This window comes from Engystomops pustulosus, chromosome 1 (genome assembly GCF_040894005.1).
Source record: "Engystomops pustulosus chromosome 1, aEngPut4.maternal, whole genome shotgun sequence".
NCBI classification, from domain to species: Eukaryota; Metazoa; Chordata; class Amphibia; order Anura; family Leptodactylidae; genus Engystomops; species Engystomops pustulosus.
In genome coordinates this window covers 133,205,960-133,225,855 of record NC_092411.1, presented here as the reverse complement: position 1 = coordinate 133,225,855, position 19,896 = coordinate 133,205,960, and the positions used below count along the sequence as shown (strand labels likewise).

Genomic DNA, 19,896 nt, shown 5'->3' with positions numbered 1-19,896 from the left:
AGCAGCCCTACATAGCTACCATGCAAGGAAAAGAGATCATTAGATGCCCAAACTGGGACAATGAGTAAACCACTCATTCCAGAAACTTTCCTTATAAAAACATCCGATATATCAGGTAATTCTGATATATTATGGGCACAATCTAGATTTTTTAAAACATTATTTTGTGACAAGAATCAGATTGATTAAAAAAGCTTTCCTGTTATGGGTAACAAAACAAAGACCCAAGATGGTCAAGGTGTCAGTATCATGGATTGTATCATGAAACCGTCATTGAAACGCCTTTCAAGTTTTAGTGAATTGCACTCACTACATCATACACCCAAGAGGGTAGCTAGAGACTGAAGGAGCATGCAAGATATATTTTGGAGCAAACAAGCTTGAATACTTTAAGGAAGGCCACCAATCTTGAAGGAACAACTTCCATGTTGAATAGACAAATGCGTATATCAGTTCCTCTAACAAATTCTTAAAACCTGGTGCAAAGATACCAAATACCAATTGCCCCTGATAAGATATGTTAAAAGCTTACTATACATTGTCTTTTTTATGTATGCTGAATGGTTTTACACGTGTGATTTGTCTTCATCTTGGCACTTTCAGGAGTTTGCTGAGAAGGTGAATCCCTTTAAACCCTGTCTGCTAGATGATGTCTTGTCATCTTGTGAAATAAGTACATATATGAATGGTCTGAGAACCTCAGTATCATATGTTATCGCTATCTGTAGGATGTCCATGTTTCTCAGCCCAAGTTTTTTTTTACTGTTATAATGTATATTATTACCAGAATAACTTTGACTAGAATTTTAAGTATGTTTTCTTTTGCTTTTGGACAGTAAAACGTAGTCATTCCCAGTCCAAATAAACGTCATGAATTCTACATACTGCAGGTGTGATGATCTCACAAGTGTAAGTTTAGAAGCAATTATTCCAAGACTCTCTATAAGGCAATTATTCATGAAATATGTATATATACAGTGTCACTGTTATGAATGAGAACATTGAAAACAAATTGTTCTTTGGTCAGAGTGAAAGACACATGACATGATGTAGCTCAGCTGAATCACGGAACACACTGTAAAACAAAGGTTGTGTTTAGATTATAGTTTTAGTCTCAGGGCACACGCGTTACACAGCATGATGAAGAACACTTCTGAGCACAATGACAAAGCCACTGCTTTCGCTCAGGGATGTTAATTGCATGGTATCCCCCTGTGCCACTGCCTCATCCTTCTTCTTGCCTCATCATCTCCAGTTGCATAAGGTCAGCCAAGGTACAGCAGTAGCTAAAGGATGTTGGACTGCCCGAGGCTAGAAGCAATGAGGGACTCTCTCTGGGAAAGAAAGGGTCAGACCTTAGAAGAGGCAGTTAAACAAACATGTACAAAAACAATGTATACTGCAAAGTATACTGCTAAATACTTGACACAAGTACAAATAAAGATGTTTAATCAAGTGGTGAAAAAACTGTCATGGCTATTGAGGCCGACTTCTCTGGAGTCATGCAGGGCTCTGTTTTTTGCCATCTGGCAGTGATCTCATTGCATGTGACAGCTCATGTTTTAAACTAACTTTTTTGCACTGTCAGGTGTACTTTTACATTGTGTTGACTTAAAATATATATCCAAGGTCAAGAATATAATAGGGGAAAAATGCGGTAAATCTATAAGTAATGGAAGTGCATACATGCTTTATAGTAAGCTGATGGATCACTGGCATGTCCCCCTGGCTTGCCTTAAAACTTCACTGATTTCCAGTACAAGGGCTCAAATACAGGTAGATAACAAACCAGGTGACCAGGAGCAGTGACCACCATAAATGACCAGAGCATATGTTGTGCATATAAGAATGTGTGTGTAAATTTACATTATGTCATACCTCCCAACTTTTGTGGAGGAGAAAGAGGGACAAAATGGCGGCGCGCGAAGCGCGCCGCGGCGATTTTTTTACCCACAGAAGCCACACCCTAGCCACGCCCCCTAACCACACCCCCTGGCCACGCCACTGCTCATACCTTCAACGCATCCACTGGCACCAATGTATATTTATGTATATAATTGGGGGGCATATTCCACTCCCCCTAGACAACGAGCATGCCCTCCTAGACAACGAGCATGTCCTCCCCTAGACAACGAGCATGCCCCCCCCAGACAACGAGCATGTCCTCCCCTAGACAACGAGCATGTCCCCCCCTAGACAACGAGCATGTCCCCCCCAGACAACGGGCATGTCCGCCCCCAGACAACGAGCATGCCCCCCCCTAGACAACGAGCATGTCCCCCCCAGACAACGAGCATGTCCCCCCCAGACAACGGGCATGTCCGCCCCCAGACAACGAGCATGCCCCCCCCTAGACAACGAGCATGTCCCCCCCAGACAACGAGCATGCCCCCCCTAGACAACAAGCATGCCCCCCCTAGACAACGAGCATGTCCCCTAGACAACGAGCATGCCCCCCCCTAGACAACGAGCATGTACCCCCCCCTAGACAACGAGCATGTACCCCCACCTAGACAACGAGAATGTACCCCCACCTAGACAACGACCATGTCCCCCCCTAGACAACGACCATGTCCCCCCCTAGACAACGAGCATGTCCCCCACCTAGACAACGAGCCTGTCCCCCCCTGTGGCTGCGTGCCCTTTTTTGTGTGTTTGTGTTATTTTTGTCTTCCAGGACCGTGCCTGCTGTGGACTGCTTCGGATTCGAAGGATTACGTCGATGACCGACATTTCTAACAAATAAAATGGTCAACGAGGGTGTGTCTGCGTTTTTTGTTCAATAAAATTTTCTGAAAACAGTGTGATTATTTATTTTTTTGCGACACTCTTCATAGTTTGCCGTAGTAGTGGTGCCGGCTAGGTGACGGTGCTCATTACTAAGGGCTGGCCTTAGTGTTTGCCTTAATTTTTTTGGCAAATTCACACTAACGCCCATACCATTACCCCGGTACCCACCGCCACCAGGGGTGCCGGGAAGAGCCGGGTACAAACCAGTACCTGACCGTCTATAGATGGTCAGGTGTTGGGGCGGCTGCAGGCTGTTATTGTTGCGCTGGAATAGCCCCCTAACAGTGACCTATCCCAGCTCAGTAATGGCAGGCTGCTGCTGCTTTTTTGTATCAGGCTGATTTGAAAAATAGGGGCACCCCATGCCGTTTTTTCTTCAAATTTTTGACAAAAATATGCGTGGGGTCCCCCCTTTAAAGGGGGCTCCCAGGCTGTTTCCCCCATTTTTACAAAAAAATGGGGGGGAAAAACGGCATGGGGTGCCCCCTATTGTTCAAATCAGCCAGATACAAAAAAGCAGCAGCAGCCTGCCATTACTGAGCTGGGATAGGCCACTGTTAGGGGGCTATCCCAGCGCAACAATAACAGCCTGCAGCCGCCCCAACACCTGACCATCTATAGACGGTCAGGTACTGGTTTGTACCCAGCTCTTCCCGGCACCCCTGGTGGCGGTGGGTACCGGGGTAATGGTATGGGCGTTAGTGTAAATTTGCCAAAAAAATTAAGGCAAACACTAAGGCCAGCCCTTAGTAATGAGCACCGTCATCTAGCCGGCACCACTACTACGGCAAACTATGAAGAGTGTCGCAAAAAAATAAATAATCACACCGTTTTCAGAAAATTTTATTGAACAAAAGACGCAGACACACCCTCGTTGACCATTTTATTTGTTAGAAATGTCGGTCATAGACGTAATCCTTCGAATCCGAAGCAGTCCACAGCAGGCACGGTCCTGGAAGACAAAAATAACACAAACACACAAAAAAGGGCACGCAGCCACAGGGGAGGACATGCTCGTTGTCTAGGGGTCAGGGGTAGACATGCTCGTTGTCTAGGGGGGGGGGGAAATGCTAGTTGTCTAGGGGGGGGACATGCTCGTTGTCTAGGAGTCGGGGGGAGACATGCTCGTTGTCTAGGGGGGGGAATGCTCGTTGTCTGGGGGGGGGGACATGCTCGTTGTCTAGGGGGGGGGCATGCTCGTTGTCTTGGGGGGGGACATGCTCGTTGTCTAGGGGTCAGGGGGAGACATGCTCGTTGTCTAGCAGGGGGAAATGCTCGTTGTCTAGGGGGGGAAATCCTCGTTGTCTAGGGGGGGGACATGCTCGTTGTCGCAGTAAAGGGGAGGGGTCCTATGGAGCGCAGTAAAGGGGAGGGGTCCTATGGAGCGCAGTAAAGGGGAGGGGTCCTATGGAGCGCAGTAAAGGGGAGGGGTCCTATGGAGCGCAGTAAAGGGGAGGGGTCCTATGGAGCGCAGTAAAGGGGAGGGGTCCTATGGAGCGCAGTAAAGGGGAGGAGTCCTATTGAGCGCGCAGTGAAAGCCATAAAAAACACATTTGATATTTTCCTTCCCGCTTCCCAGTACAGGGCCTGGAATATTTAATACTGTCACTAGGAAGTATAATTTGTTACGCAGAAACAGGCCGCACACAGCTCTGTACGTGGAAAAATAAAAAAGTTATTGATTTTTGAAAGTGGGGAGTGAAATATGGAAACGCAAAAATCGCTCCGTCAGAGTAATGGAGCAGACGGCCGTGTATGACCATTCTGCTCCATTACCGTCATAGAGCGATGACATGGACCTTATGTGGACCCCAACAGACCCCTTGTTTTCATGATCTATGGGGGTCACATCACTGAAACCCCCACACATCAGCAGGTTAAGCCCTGTCCTATGGATAGGGCCTAACTTGTATTTGTGGGAAAACCCCTTTAACCCCTTAACGCTCTGCGCCGTAGCTCTACGACGCAGAGAGTATAAGGAAGAGGGCTCACGGGCTGAGTCTTCTTCATACAAGGTGGGGGGTTTTGCATGTTGCAGAAAACCCCCACCGCTAATAACCGCAGTCGGTCATTGTCGCCGGCAAAGTCTTTTTTACGATCGCTGTGCCCCCGGGGGCCCCGGTGCCCATCGGGGGCGGCGATCGTTTGCCGTGGTAGCCTCGGGTCTTCTTTTGACACGAGGCTACATGGCTTCTGCAGGTTCGTTACAATGAGCCAGAAGTATTGCAGTATATGGTAGGAGCGATCTGACCATCTAGGGTTAATGTACCGTAGATGGTCTAAGAAATAGTGGAAAAAAAAGAAAAAACAGGTTTTAAAAATAAAAAAAATTTATAAAATATTAAAAATTCTAATCACCTCCCTTTCCCTAGAACGGATATAAAACATAATAAACAGTAAAGATCACAGACATATTAGGTATCGCCGCGTCCCAAAATGCCCGATCTATCAAAATATAAAAACGGTTACGGGCGGCGGTGACCTCCGAGGCGGGAAATGGCGCCCAAATGTCCGAAATGCGACTTTTACACCTTTTTACATCACATAAAAAATGAAATTAAAAATGATCAAAATGTCGCACAGACCTCAAAATGGTAGCAATGAAAACGTCGGCTCATTTCGCCAAAAATGACCCCACCCCCAGCTCCGTGCACCGAAATATGAAAAAGTTATTAGCGTCAGAAGATGGCAAAAATTTTTTTTTTTTTTTTTGCACACATGCGTTTAATTTTTGAAAATGTATTAAAACACAATAAAACCTATAAATCCGGTATCACCGCGATCGCACCGAACCAAAGAATAAAGCTGAGGTGTTATTTTGAGTGCACAGTCAAAGTCGAAAAAACTGAGCCCACAAGAACGTGACATGTGCGGTTTTTTAAAAATTTTTTTCCACATTTGGAATTTTTTGCAGCTTCGCAGTACACGGCATGTTAAAATAAATAACATTACGGGAAAGTAAAATTTGTTACGCACAAAATAAGCCCTCACACAGCTCTGTACACGGAAAAATGAAAAAGTTATGGATTTTTGAAGTTGGAGAGCGAGAAATGAGAGAAAAACCCTGCGTCCTTAAGGGGTTAAGGGATTAAGTATATGGTACAATAAAAGCAGAATAGAAGGGCACTGGGGGGGTTAGGGATGGGGGCAGGGGGTCTATGGAGGAAAGTGTTTAACCCTTTAGCTGCTGCCTGCAGTCACTGTAGAGTACCTGTTATCACACTGCAGCAGCTGCACACACTCGGCTCTGCTTCATCAGACGAACTTCAGTGAGGAGCAGGAGGAGGTGGGGGCAGGGAGCCATTGATGTAGCAGTGCTGGAGAGTTCCTGCCTGCACGGAGGATGATCCCCTGGGGCTGCTGTGCAGGGGCAGTGCAGAGAACATGACACTCTGCACTGCTCCATCCATCCATCCATCCATGTGCCTGCAAGTGGCAGCCTGAGGACAGGGAGGGCTCTGCCTCCCAGGGGAGGGGATGGGGGAGGTGCCGGCTCTGCAGCAGACAGCCCGGGAGCTGGAGAGGAGGAGGACGCTGTACCCCGCCCCCTGGCTTCTCTGTATCCTGAGCAGGACGGGGGCGGGACTCGGGGGCGGGACTCGGGGGGGGGCGGGACTCGGGGGCGGGACAAAACGGAAAAATCCGTGAAACCGCAAAAAAACCGGGACTTTCACTTAACGGTCCGTGCAGGCGGGACAAGGGTTAAAAAACGGGACTGTCCCGCCCAAAACGGGACGGTTGGGAGGTATGATTATGTCTTTATTTTTTCTAGCAAGTGCTGTAAAAGTCGATGAATGATTTCCTATAGTCTAGTATAGAGATTTCTTACAAAGTTTTAATGTACAATAATGTGTCACTACTGAGCCACCTGCAGAATCACAGACACCTGCAAATATGTTGTTCCTTGATTTTTTTTACAATGTATAGCAATATCCTGTCTGTAAAAACAATTCCTGGTATAGTAATTCTGGCACTTAATCCTCATAATGACTGTATGTTATGATTGACAAATAATGATGACTGTCTGGATATCTACAGTCTAGGGCAGAATGACGGGAAATCATTGAAATGTATACAGTAGTCATCATAGTCATTTCTTTACTGTCAGAGCATTTACATTGACCCATGTAAGTTATGCCTGCTTGGCTTTCTTGTTAAATTATATAGTGAAACAGTGACATGGGTATATAGTTTATATATTCTATAGTGAGTTCTATAATTTTACACTCCTCTGTATTCTCTGCTTTTATAATATCTATGAAGTTAGAGAAGACGAGTTTTGAACAAATCAGTTAAATAGAATAGTAAAAGAGAAGTTAAAACTATACCCATTGACTTCTATTGTGTATGGTCATGCTGCAGTGAGGCTCGGTGCGTGCACATTTTTGAGCACATTCTATTCCTATTCCCTGATACTCATTTCCTATGGACATGGGTGAGGGGAGTGACCCCAAAATGGGCCACAAACTGGGGAGCACTATTTATGCTCTTCAATGGGAACACATGTGCATGTAGCCTAAGCTTGTTACATTTACACCTATAGATTTCTTAAAGATTTGGATAGGTTTATTCTTAAGTTGAATTTGTATGTAAGTCGAAACTGTATATTTTATAATTGTAGATCCAGACAAAAAAAAAAATTCTGCCCCAGTGACAATTGAAAATTTTTTGCTATAATGGGACCAAGGATTAGCAATAAAGCTTCATTAGAGACACCTTACAGCTGATCATTGCAGTCTGGTACTATAGTAATGCATCCAGAGAGCTTCACCGAAAGGTCATAGGGGACAGAGGGGTCCATATTTAACTAGGTGTTGTCTGTAAGCAGGGTGTTCTTAAGTAGGGAACCACCTGTATATAAAATGCCAGTCCAAGGCTTCACTCACACGATGTGTGCCCGCCGTACCGTAGCCACGTGAGTGCCACTCACCCCTGCCCCTCTCCATAGCGATGTATCGCGCACAACGCTGTATTCTGGGGAAAGATAGGACATCACCTATCTTTCTCCCAGCTATGAAACGGTACGGTGCAGTTCCCACTCCCATATGGCGCTGTGAGCCCATTGCTGTCTATGGGGGTGTATATACGGCATATATACGTTGGCTGTATATACGTCCCCCATATGGCAGTGTGAATGTAGCCTAACAATGTAAAGTCCCTAGTATCCACTGAATGGATATTGAGTATGAAGTGCATACTTTGACCATTTTCTCTCTTTCTGTGTGCTGCTTGTAAATATGGTAAAATATCCAAGTAAGCCAATGAATGGTTATTTATGATAACCAATAAAAATTCACTATGCATTTTATTTGATCTGGTAAGACCATTTACTGCATGCACAACACAAAAGCAATGCTTAGTAGAAATATAGCTTTTGGTCCAGAAAGAAACTTGGTTTGTACCATTATCTACTGGTTCCTGAGGAAATAAAAGAATGTCCTGCACACTAACATTTTTTCATGTCTTCTTTGGCAGATTGTTGGTTGTGACCACCAGTTAGGAAGCACTGCAAAAGAGGACAACTGTGGAGTTTGCAATGGAGAAGGGTCAACATGTCGCTTGGTTCGAGGGCAGTACAAATCACAGCTCTCTTCAAATAGATGTAAGTGAAACATGAATGCACTTTTTTATCACTATGTGTAATTCAGAGGTCTATACAGGGGGTAAAACAGAACAATATTTTTGACACCTTTAAAATTTGTCAAAAAGTATATGTGCTGTAGCTCTTTGAACCCAAATTCTATTTCAACTTTATGACTTCATGCGACACGATGTGGCAAGATGAAAACAGGTTTTGAACAGGATTGGCTTATCATGTGTGGTGTTCCAGAAAGATGGACTTCTGACTTGTATTAGTGAAATATAATATGGTTTTACCTTTTGTTTGCAAATAAGGTGTTTGTAATTGTTCAAGTAAATTGAGGTCCATGCTGAGTCCATACTGCATTTCTGTAGGTAGCAGTATCCCCAACCTTCATTGGGTCGAGATTGAAGACAGTTTATTATTTGCATCACACATATTTCATGGCTTATTAGTAATCATGGAAAAAAGTGTCCTAAGCTTTCTCAGCATAAATATTACTCTTTGATTTAATATCTAGCGGAGACTTCAGTTTATACCCTTTTCCAGGTTGTGTTGTAGCCATTAAAGTATAAGGTGCATTGTGGATCCATCTGGCTGTAATTACACTCGAGTGCAGCTTATGCCTTACTGAAGTGTGACTCAGGAAGGCTATAGCCATCTAAGTGTGTTTAGCCACAAATATTTTTCCTACAAACTTTTCCAAGAAATCACATTTCTATTATGGACCCCACACCTGTATGTTTCCTTACAAACATTGCTTAGTTGTTATAAAACAAGCATTTTGACTGGAATAAGTCATGCCAATTTTGGATAATATTTAGATCTAACAAAACTTACTCAAATACTGTATGTGATATTCCATTGTTAATCTGTGGATACATGGGGACTCATTTTCTGTAAAATGTTTGCCGTCTGCTTTAAACATTCAGTTGCTGAAAAAATGCCTATTGCAACAACTGCAAATGTGCTTTGGGAATCTTTGCAGATTCCGTACAGTGTCTCCCCAGCTGTGTTTTTTTAAATAAATATACTGTAGTTTTTATGTTGCTTTTTAAGCCCAAATCAGAAGTGGATGCAAAAGAAATGAGAAATATAACAGACGACCAAAAAAAGATCATTGTGAAACCAAATGGTTGGTGGAAATTCTAATTGTAAAGTAATTTTTTGCCAGTAAGATATCCACATTACATGTAAGGCCAGGTTCACATGAACACACTCAGTTAGTGAAAATGAGAACATATACTGGTCAGAATCCATGAACTGAGCACTGTGCACGGGACAGTCCATATGTCAAAGTGAAACATGATGCAAGGAGTTCCATCTTCCCCACCATGTTAGATTGCCAAAATATTACATTTCTGCGCTTCTGTTCCACTGGCAGGCAGGGACTTCTTGCATCATATTTTACTATAATGCAAGGTCTGCTTTCACCTGCACTGTGCTGGGTCTGTGGAATAAGGCAAAGTACCAAGCTGGCCTTAGCATTTTAAAGAAGCATCATTTGCCATACCATAAATGTATCGCATATCTTCTACAAATTAGCCCAGTGACTTCAAACCATATGACTTATGCCAGCGTATGATAAATGTGCCCTAAGTGCACCAGTATGATGGTATCCCCCCAAGGCTTCGGCCTCCTGGTAAACCTGCTGAGTGGTAACGCTGCACTGTACCAGCAGAGCAGTTCTATGCCAGCTCAATCCTAAACAGATGCAGGCTACAGACAGTACGCAGGCATGGGGCAGGAACCCACTGAGCTAACGGCACTTCCCCCTTCACTTGGCGATGAGGGGCCGTGATGGGGGAAATAGGTGCAAATCCTGGCCGCATGGCAGGAATTGCGCCTATTTCAGGGCTTGTAAGCCAGATTTCAGAATGCTAGCATAATATTAGTAATGCATTTGGAGGATTTTAGTCACGTGACTTGAAGTATTAGTTCTAAAATGACAGTGCCCCTTTTCTTATGACAACACACTTCAAAAAACAGGATTGTTTCTGAGTTAGCTATCCCTCCTCATTGTGATAAATCCTGAATTTTTATCCATTCATTTTACTACTTAAGACTAATTCTGATGTTATCAAGTTTCTTCTATTTGCAATAGGTAGACAGAGCAGTGGTAAAAATCAACAAAGCCTGAGAAATGCAAGCCAAAAAGGGAGAATTTAATATGTGTACGCATTTCCCAGGACTCTTGGCCATTGCAAGGTCTGCTTCCCTTTTTATCCGCAATTGTAAAGAATTCTTTGAAAGTGTAAATATTTGTGGGATGCAATTGTGACTATACTGTGTGCCAGTTTCATGCTTCACTTGCTCACAAACAGCCAGTCCAGCCTGATTGAAGGACGTTCAGAAAATGTATTCCAGACCTGCTTAATACTGAAGCCACATGAACCTTCCTAGCTCACTCCTAGCATCTTTTGTTTCCACTCACTACTTCCTTTCTTTACCTTGTAACTGGAACTACAAAGGACATTAAATCACTCTGTAAACAAAAGGTTACATTGAATTGGATCATTCAGCATGGTTATTACTAGTCTTATAAGTCCAAAAAGAAAAGTATCCACGGTAGCAGCACTCCAAAATGCAAACAGGTAATTTTATTTACCCATAGTCAGTTGTATAATACAACATTTCAGCTCTTCCAAGGAGCCATTATCATAATGGAGGAGCTAAAAATGTTGTATTATACAACTCTCTATGGGTTCACAAAATTACCTTCTGGAGTGCTGCTTCCGTACTTTTCTTTTTGGACTGCTTTTAAGTGCAGCCTTGGAGAAAGTGTTCTGCCGCTATCTTGGACTTTAACCCTAGTATTACAGTGTTGCTACTGCAACTTATCTATCTTGTCATATAAGTCAATGGCAGATTAGATTATAAGTTAAGGCTTACTGTTACTTACATTAGTCAATCACATCACAGGTTGCAACAAGTCTTCAATCCTTTATTCTTTAAAATAGTAATCCAGTAGTAGTCCAAGTACAAAACCAGAGGTGGTAATATCTAAGCATTTCGGCTAAGCTTAATTCAGCAGTGCCTTACTCATAATCTATCAGCTGTTCAAAAACTGGAGTTTAAAAGGCCCTCGTCAAGATCACATGCAACACATGTGACCCATCACGGCTTCATAAGCTCTAGTAAGTTAAAAAGAATATAGCTAATCAACCCAATGCATAAAATCAGAAAGCATAAAATAAAAATACAGAAAAAGAACCTGTTATGTACATATATGCAGAACCAGTCTCACGAAAGGGGTTTTCCCACAAAACAAGTAAGGCCATATCAGCGCTCGACAGTCTCCACTAGCTACGTAGAGATGATTGGAGCAGAACTGACATGGGCGGCCATCTGCTTCGCTCATCTTGGGGAGTGACGAGGGGTCCGGCGGTGGTACCTCAGACTTCATTGGATCCCCTACTCATGATCTGTGGTGGACTCATCACTGAGACCCCCACCAATCAGAACGTGGATAGGGCCTAACTAGTTTTGTGGGAAAACCCCTTTAATAAGAAATCCCAACCCAATACATGGCCATAAATAAATAAACACACTATGCAGTATTTGGACTACGTTAGAGGAGAAACAAATAATTGTGTACTCATTGCATGGCAAATTCTACTGTTAAAAGAGTAATAAGAAAAAAAAAATTAAACCCTTCAAAATAAATAATCAATGGGCTTAACAGTAATGCCCAGATAACCAAAACATGAAGATAAAATAATGTCTAGAATGGTTGTCATCTACTTCTTTGTTTAATGAAAAATATATACATGCATGGGCAGTTTACAAAGGAAAATAATGTGGACCATACTAGTATACTATGGAATATAAATTATCAAATGAAAACAAACAAACAAGAGGATTTTTGTTTTTTTCATAGAGAAAAAGCCAATTTCAGTCAATAATAGCAATTATAGTAATATGGGGAGGTTTCTGGTATACAAAGTCTTGGGCAAATGCAAGACAATGGAGAGTATGTCAGGCTTGTAAGCTCTACGGAAGAAATTGTTCAGGGTAGCATTGCCATTTGTGGGAATTTTTTACTGGTGTATTGTAATTGTATTGGAATGTATTTACTTGTATTTACTATATGCTACAGTCTCCAGATCTTCACAATGAAACATTTAAAGAATGCACACTTATGTAAGTACTGTAGTTTTTTAATATTCATAGCTATTATAAGTGCACAGTTCTACGTGTTCTTGCCTTATAAACACTTTTCTAATACAGCTTACAGGAATTGGAAGCTGAAAAAAAAATTCTCATCCTGGGGAATATTTAGTTTGATAATTTGCCTTTATCTAGATCAGGGGTCTCAAACTCAATTTACCTGGGGGCCGCTTGAGGTAGATTCTGGGTAAGGCTGGGCCGCATCAAGTTTTCCACACAAAATGCACTTACAAAATAGCATTATTCAGATTCAAATGTCATGGCGTCTCCCAGCGCAAGGAAAGCCCCGAGCTGGGAGACATGTTTTTTCTCTATGAACGCGTCCTGTGCACCGAGGGGTCCCAAGCTCCTACCGCACTGAGCCCAGTCAGGGACACTCCATCGCCCCCCCTCCCCCCCGGTACTTGCCTCCCCGTGTCCCTCCCATCGAAGAAGATGAAGTCGCCGCTCTGACCTGCACCAAGGGCGTTCAGAGCGGCGACTTCATCTTCTTCAAGTACCGGAGGGAAGGGGATTAACCGGTTACGGGCCCTTTCCTGTTTTTTCATGTCCATTTTTCACTCCCCACCTTCAAAAATCTATAACTTTTTTATTTTTACACGTAAAGAGCAGTGTGATGGCTTGTTTTCTGCGTAACAAATTGCACTTCACAGTGATGGTATTTAATATTCCATGCCATGTACTTGGAAGCGGGAAAAAAATTCCAAATGCAATGAAAATGGTGAAAAAACGCATTTGCGCCATTTTCTTGTGGGCTTGGATATTACGTCTTTCACCAAGCGTCCCAAATGACATGTCTACTTTATTCTTTGGGTCGGTGCGATTAAGGGGATACCAAATTTGTATAGATTTTATAATGTTTTTTACAAAAATTAAACCCTCCTGTACAAAACTTATTTTTTTGATTTTGCCAAATTCTGGCGCTAATAATTTTTTCATACTTTAGTGTACGGAGCTGTGGGTGGTGTATTTTTTTGCGAAATTTGATAATATTTTCAATGATATCATTTTTAGGACTGTACGACCTTTTGTACTGATCACTTTTTATAGATTTTTTATATTTTTCAAAATGGCGCTATTTTCCGTTACGGGGTTAAAAGCAGTGAAAAACCGTTATCATATTTTGATCGGGCATTTTCGGACGCGTCGATACCTAATGTGTTTATGATTTTTACTGTTTATTTATATTTATGTCAGTTCTAGGGAAAGGGTGGTGATTTGAAATTTTAGGTTTTTTTATTATAATTTTTTTTTTTTAAACTTTTTTGTATTTTTATTTATACTATTTTTCAGACTCCCTAGGGTACTTTAACCCTAGGTTGTCTGATCGATCCTATCATATACTGCCATACTGCAGTATGGCAGTATATGGGGATTTTCCTCCTCATTCATTACAATGTGCTATCAGCACATTGTAATGAAGGGGTTAAAACGAAATAGCCTCGGGTCTTCCGAAGACGTCACGGGGAGCGGCGATCCCAGGTAAGATGGCGGCGCCCATGCGCCGCTATCTTTTTGAGGCTGCTGGCAGCTTTGCCGGCAGCTATCGCTGTGCAAACACCCGCGATCGGTGCTAGCACCGATCGCGGGTGTTACCGGTAAGCCTTTGCTGCAATATGCAGCAAAGACTTACCGGCTATGGAGAGGGCTCAGCCCGTGAGCCCTCTCCATGCAGCGTGACCCGACCGCCGCCATGAATACACGGCGGGTGGTGCTTTTCCAGGTGGGGGCCTCAAAATATTGTCCCGCGGGCCACAGTTGGCCCGCGGGCCGCGAGTTTGAGACCCCTGATCTAGATGTATACAAAACTAATAACCCCAATTGTTGTGGGCAGGAGGAACAGCCACAATCAGGTAATGAATATGTACCAACAACTTGATCCTAAGTGATGTAACACTTCCCAGAAATATATATGCAACAAAGAAATACTTTATGAAAGGAAACCTACCACTTGAAGTGGCAGGTTTCTGATGGAAATACCGGGCACCAGCTCAGGGTGATCTGGTGCCAGAGCTTATTTTTGTTAGTGTTTTAAACCGCAGTATCGCGGTTTAAAACACTTTTTAAACTTTATAGCCGGGGCAGGGAGGTACGCGCTCGGCGCGGCTACATAGGAAGTGAAGGAGAGCCGCGCGCATGGTAAGCGCCGAGCACGTACCAACCTGCGCCGGCTATAACGTTTAAAAAGTGTTTTAAACCGCGATACCGCGGTTTAAAACACTAACAAAAATAAGCTCCGGCACCAGCTCACCCTGAGCTGGTGCTCGGTATTTCCATCAGAAACCTGCCACTTCAAGTGGTAGGTTTCCTTTAAGGTTATGCAATGTAAATACACAATAAAGGCAATCACTGGACAAACAACAATATATTAAAACTATGTGTGGCAGAATAGATGGCTGAACTTAAGCCACTAGGTAGGTGGAATAGTCATACAGGATACCCTAAAACATCAATGCACTGTAATACAAGACTAAAAGGCATTGGACAGCAGACATGCAAAAACTGAGAATATAACAATACATAAATACCATACCAAATGGGACCACACATAGGAATGCCCCGACACGTGTTTTGCAATAGGTGCTTTATCAATTTTTATCTAGACGTGCATTAAATTGTAAAACACAAACAAGATCTCATCATTCACTGAAATTTGAGAATTTATTATATCTATAATGAGAGAATTGAACACTGCCTTGACTTGACTTGAATGTCCTGTAACAGGCCGTTGCTCATGGTTCACTGCAACTACAGGCAGTCCCCGGGTTACATACAAGATAGGGTCTGTAGGTTTGTTCTTAAGTTGAATTTGTATGTAAGTCGGAACTGTATATTTTATCATTGTAATCCCAGCCAGAACTTTTTTGGTCTCTGTGACAATTGGATTTTAAAATTGTTGGGTTGTCATAAGAATCAATCTTAACACTAAAGCTTCATTACAGACACCTGATAACTGTTATGGCTGATCATTGTAGCCTTGGACTAAAGTACAATAAATTACCAATATCCAGAGGTCCGTTTGTAACTAGGGGTCGTATGTAAGTCGAGTGTTCTTAAGTAGGGGACCGCCTGTAGATCATAACCATGAAATTCAATTAAATAAGGTGAAGGCAAAGCGAAGAGGACTCACTAAGGAACATTGGGGCTTAGGTACTAAGGGTGGCGGATCGCACTTTCGCTGGACTGTTCACGGTTTTTCGAGTGGAGGAAAATCTAATAATTATCTACTATTATAAATCATTTATAATGTTTATTATAACTCGCTGAAGGAATGCAGCTAATTTACATTAACACTTGCATTTACATAAAGGCACTGATGAGGTTTAGCATAAAACTACCAAGGCCACAATAAAAATTTGAATTTCAGTTTGAAATATAATTTCTCACTATCTTGTTACAGCTTGAATATTTCCTTATCTTATACTGACTTCTAACTATAAGGTTTCATTGTTCAGAGATGTTCAGACTGTCTTGGATCTGTTTCTAAAGCGTCTCCCACTTTCACATGCTCACTATCTAAGGATTAGTGAACGCAATTGCTTTATGGATGTTGTTTGAATAAAATTAAATGTCTTGACCATAAAAGAAGCTGAAATTTGTTTTGCAGTGAGAACATTTTAAGCATATTGAAGGACATCGACCGCCCTGATGAAGAAGTGCAAGGAAAGCACACAGACATGCAGGTGTGCGGCTCCCTATGGCAGGATCTGCTCTTATTTGAACTTCTTTTGCTGAAGCTTTAAAAATTATGCAAATGAGCCTGAGGGGCTTCAGGCTCTATTAACACCGATGGATCCCAAAGCTGCTCAGGCTCATTTGCATGAAAAGCCTTTTTTTGGTAAGTAACCAGGGCATAAGAAGCTAAAAGAAGAGCTGATCCTGCCGTACGGGGCACACACCTGCATATACAGTACGTGTGCTTGATTTATAATCCTTCATCATGGAGGTAGATGTCCTTAAAGATCAGAGTTCCCACAGTTTTGTGACTTAACATTTCTTTCCTTAGTGTTTGGCTAGGCGTTACATACAAGTCTCCATTATATTTACAGATGTTTTAACTTTATGTAGATGGTGCTTGCCTTAAATGTTACTACAATCCCAGAATTGTATGGAAAATCATTAACATACGTTATAACATTTATTGGTGGAGGTTTAACTAATTATACCCACCAATCCCAAAAATGAAGGGACAGTTGTCCTCTGTATGACAGAGGTCCTTTAATGACATAAGACCTCTTAAAATCAATATTAAACCTAGTTTAATATTTAACAGTACTTATACAGTATATACTTAAATGTATAATATATTTTCTCTCCATCTTGATGCCAGCATACTTCAATATACCCTGCGGACCCCTTCTAGAGGGTTTCATCACTGCTGTGTGTCATTACTAAGGATAACAGGTCACCAGGACAAACTTTTCTATACATGTAGCATACTAGGTTAGGCTGCATTCACACTACAGTATGGGGAACGTATATACGGCCGACGTATATACGGCCGATATACGTCCCCCATACACTTCTATGGGCTCGCGGCGCCCTACGGCAGCGGTACGGTGCTGCACACGTGCGGCACCGTACCGCTCCGTAGCCCGCGAAAAGATAGGACATGTCCTATTTTTTCCCGTATTACGGCGCCGCGGCCATACATCGCTATGGAGAGGGGCGGGGTGAGCTGCGCTCACCTCCTCCTCCTCTCCCCGCGCTGCCGTGTGCCCCCCGTGCTACGCTGCGGCGGGCTCACGGCAGTGTGCATGCAGCCTTAAGTGAGGAGATGATGAGAAGAAAATAGATGAGAATTGGCATAGTAGTTATATTGGAAAGTTGATTATTTTACTATTTTAGGCTCTTTTAATCCTCTTGTTATATATTGGAATCCCTTTAATTGTGCAGACCTCAGAGTACCCAAAGTTATAAATAGTATGACAGTAGGATATGTTTTTGAATTAACACATCATTAAATTCTTTGCCAGGAAGACATATATACTCTTGGAGAAAGTTTGTTTAAATACACCAAAGCTTATCATTCATCATTTTAATGCAAACAGTGGTGGGAAGTTAAGCACAGGACAAAACCTAATTTGCCATTTGTGAGATTTGCTTGCTAAAGCATTCCTCAGCAATCAACATTCAGATGCCAAACTCCTGATGGCTATTGTAAACCTCGAGTATAAACATGGGTTATGTAGAAATGGTACTTATTAGTAAGTGCTTTCCGTTAATTATTTTCAAATAAACATTGTGCTTAGAAATATATTTTAATCACACCGCAGAATGACAGATTCACTAAATGGAACAGTACATTGATTTCTAGAAGTGAAGCAGTTCAATATGTAGTCATATGTAGGTTAGTATGGTCTTCAGCTCCCCACCTAAGAGAAAATAAATTGGGATAACTTTTATGGTAGTTACCACTATTTTAGAAATATTTATTTTTCTAGCTAATACAGATTACCTCTGCTTCCAATTTTGCACACTCTGGGAGGTCCCCAGTGATGTAAGGACAATTCCATAATTCAGGAGACACCCAAAACATCGGAAGCAGCCAGTCACAAAATCAAAAATACATATCATATACCGATGTAGATAAATAAATTAACCCTTTCATGATTGCCATAAGGCTTTATTCAGCCTATTTGCACATGTCCTGTGCAGAAAGGATGTTTATAAATCATGACATCATGACAGTGGCCAACTTCAAACAGCTATATCTCCTGGACCCTGGCACCTAGAAACACAATTCTGGGTGCATGTACTTCTACGATTCTGCCATTTTAAGCTAATTATTTCCTGCTGCTGCTTTTGCATCCTGCCTTTAGTTGACAGGCTGGAGGGGGGCACATTTCAAAATGCCAATATCTCCTGGCACCTAGAAACACAATTCAGGTGTCATATTAAACAGGAAATAATATGATAATAATATTATATGTGGAATGTGTATGGTTACTTCATAGAACCAAAGATATCCACACTTCAAGTGACACCAGAATTTTGTCATCAAATAGGTTCAGGAGATGTAGGTGGAGGTGAAGGTCAAAATAGTAAAGCAGTAGAATGATCAATAGCTACACGCAAAGAACCAGAAACACTACAAAAGAATAGTAGAAAATACAGAAGACTTGTATAACAGGTACCTCCATATGGGTTAATGAAGAATTTATGCAGTAAATGGACAATTTCAGAGAAGCTGATTAGTACAGCACTCTCATGTGCACACACAATTCCAGCTTCTGACTTCTGTCAGTCAAGCAGTCCCTGACAAGCATATACCTGGGTGTGGTAAATCCTGCAAGAGTTCTGACAATTCTTTTATATGACTAATCTCAAATAAGTTCACAATATGTATTTTGTTGTTAGGTTGACAATCTTTTTTTATTATGTGTCATAAAAATAAATTCATCTTATAATGTTCTAACCTATACAATAAAACACTCCAATTTGATAAATGAGCTTGGTGTTGAGAGGTGGGGATTGGACGGGATTGCTGACTCCCAACAACATCTGCCAAGATTGTGAGAAAGTATATGTAAATGCATATAAGTTCCAAACACGTACGAATAGACGTCTTATGGTGGAATGTTGACATGTTTTGGACTAAATCCTACAGATAAGATCATAATTTATGAAATAGCATTGTTGTTACTCTTTTGGGCAGGAAAACCTTTTATTTATTTCTTTTTGCGCTGCATGCTTGACTTGATTCCACACCGGAAGAAATAAATGGCCTGCTTCTTTTTCACATTGCGTCTAATGTAAACCTTGTGAACAGTTATTTTTATGTTCCCTAATTTAAGACAAATGTATGGGTCCCAGTAGTGTAAAATAGAGCATATTCTGACCACAGCATGAAATGCCCAGAACTCTTTATCAGAAGAAATCTTGGAGGAGCCTCAAATATAAAACATGTATAAATCTGGATTTCAGAAAGCAAAAACACTTCTTATTTTAGGAACTCTCCTGACTTTTCAGTGTCAAAGTATTTCCTTTAATATCCTTTTACGTTTTTACAATATACTTATGATTTCTATTATGATTATGATGAATGTTATATCAGCAAAACTAAAGAAATAAAATAGTTAGTGTTTAGCTCTTGAAATATGAGTAAATTGTCAGTTTAAGCTACAAACAGCTGCAGGTGAAGTGCATATGACTTAATATGGGATATCACTTTATGGACTAGGGCAGTAATGTCGAACCTTTTAGAGACCGAGTGCCCAAACTACAACCAAAATCCACTTATTTATTGTGAAGTGCCTGCATGGAATTTCAAGCAGTAACTTATTGCTACCTGTTCTTCCACATCAATCGTATCGACCCCCTGAGGCCACCAATACAGTCTAAATAAAGAAGGC

At 41.8% G+C, this 19,896-nt stretch overlaps 1 protein-coding gene across 3 annotated transcripts in view; it reads left to right on the top strand.

Annotated features, from left to right (window-relative positions):
• Nucleotides 1-19,896, top strand: part of ADAMTSL1 (ADAMTS like 1) — a 542,967-nt gene that overhangs the window by 418,306 nt on the left and 104,765 nt on the right. For all 3 annotated transcript variants that reach the window (XM_072154046.1, XM_072154056.1, XM_072154066.1), the window contains one exon: nt 8,266-8,392. In XM_072154046.1, coding sequence (XP_072010147.1) covers nt 8,266-8,392 — 127 coding nt within the window. The remainder of the gene's footprint in view (nt 1-8,265; nt 8,393-19,896) is intronic.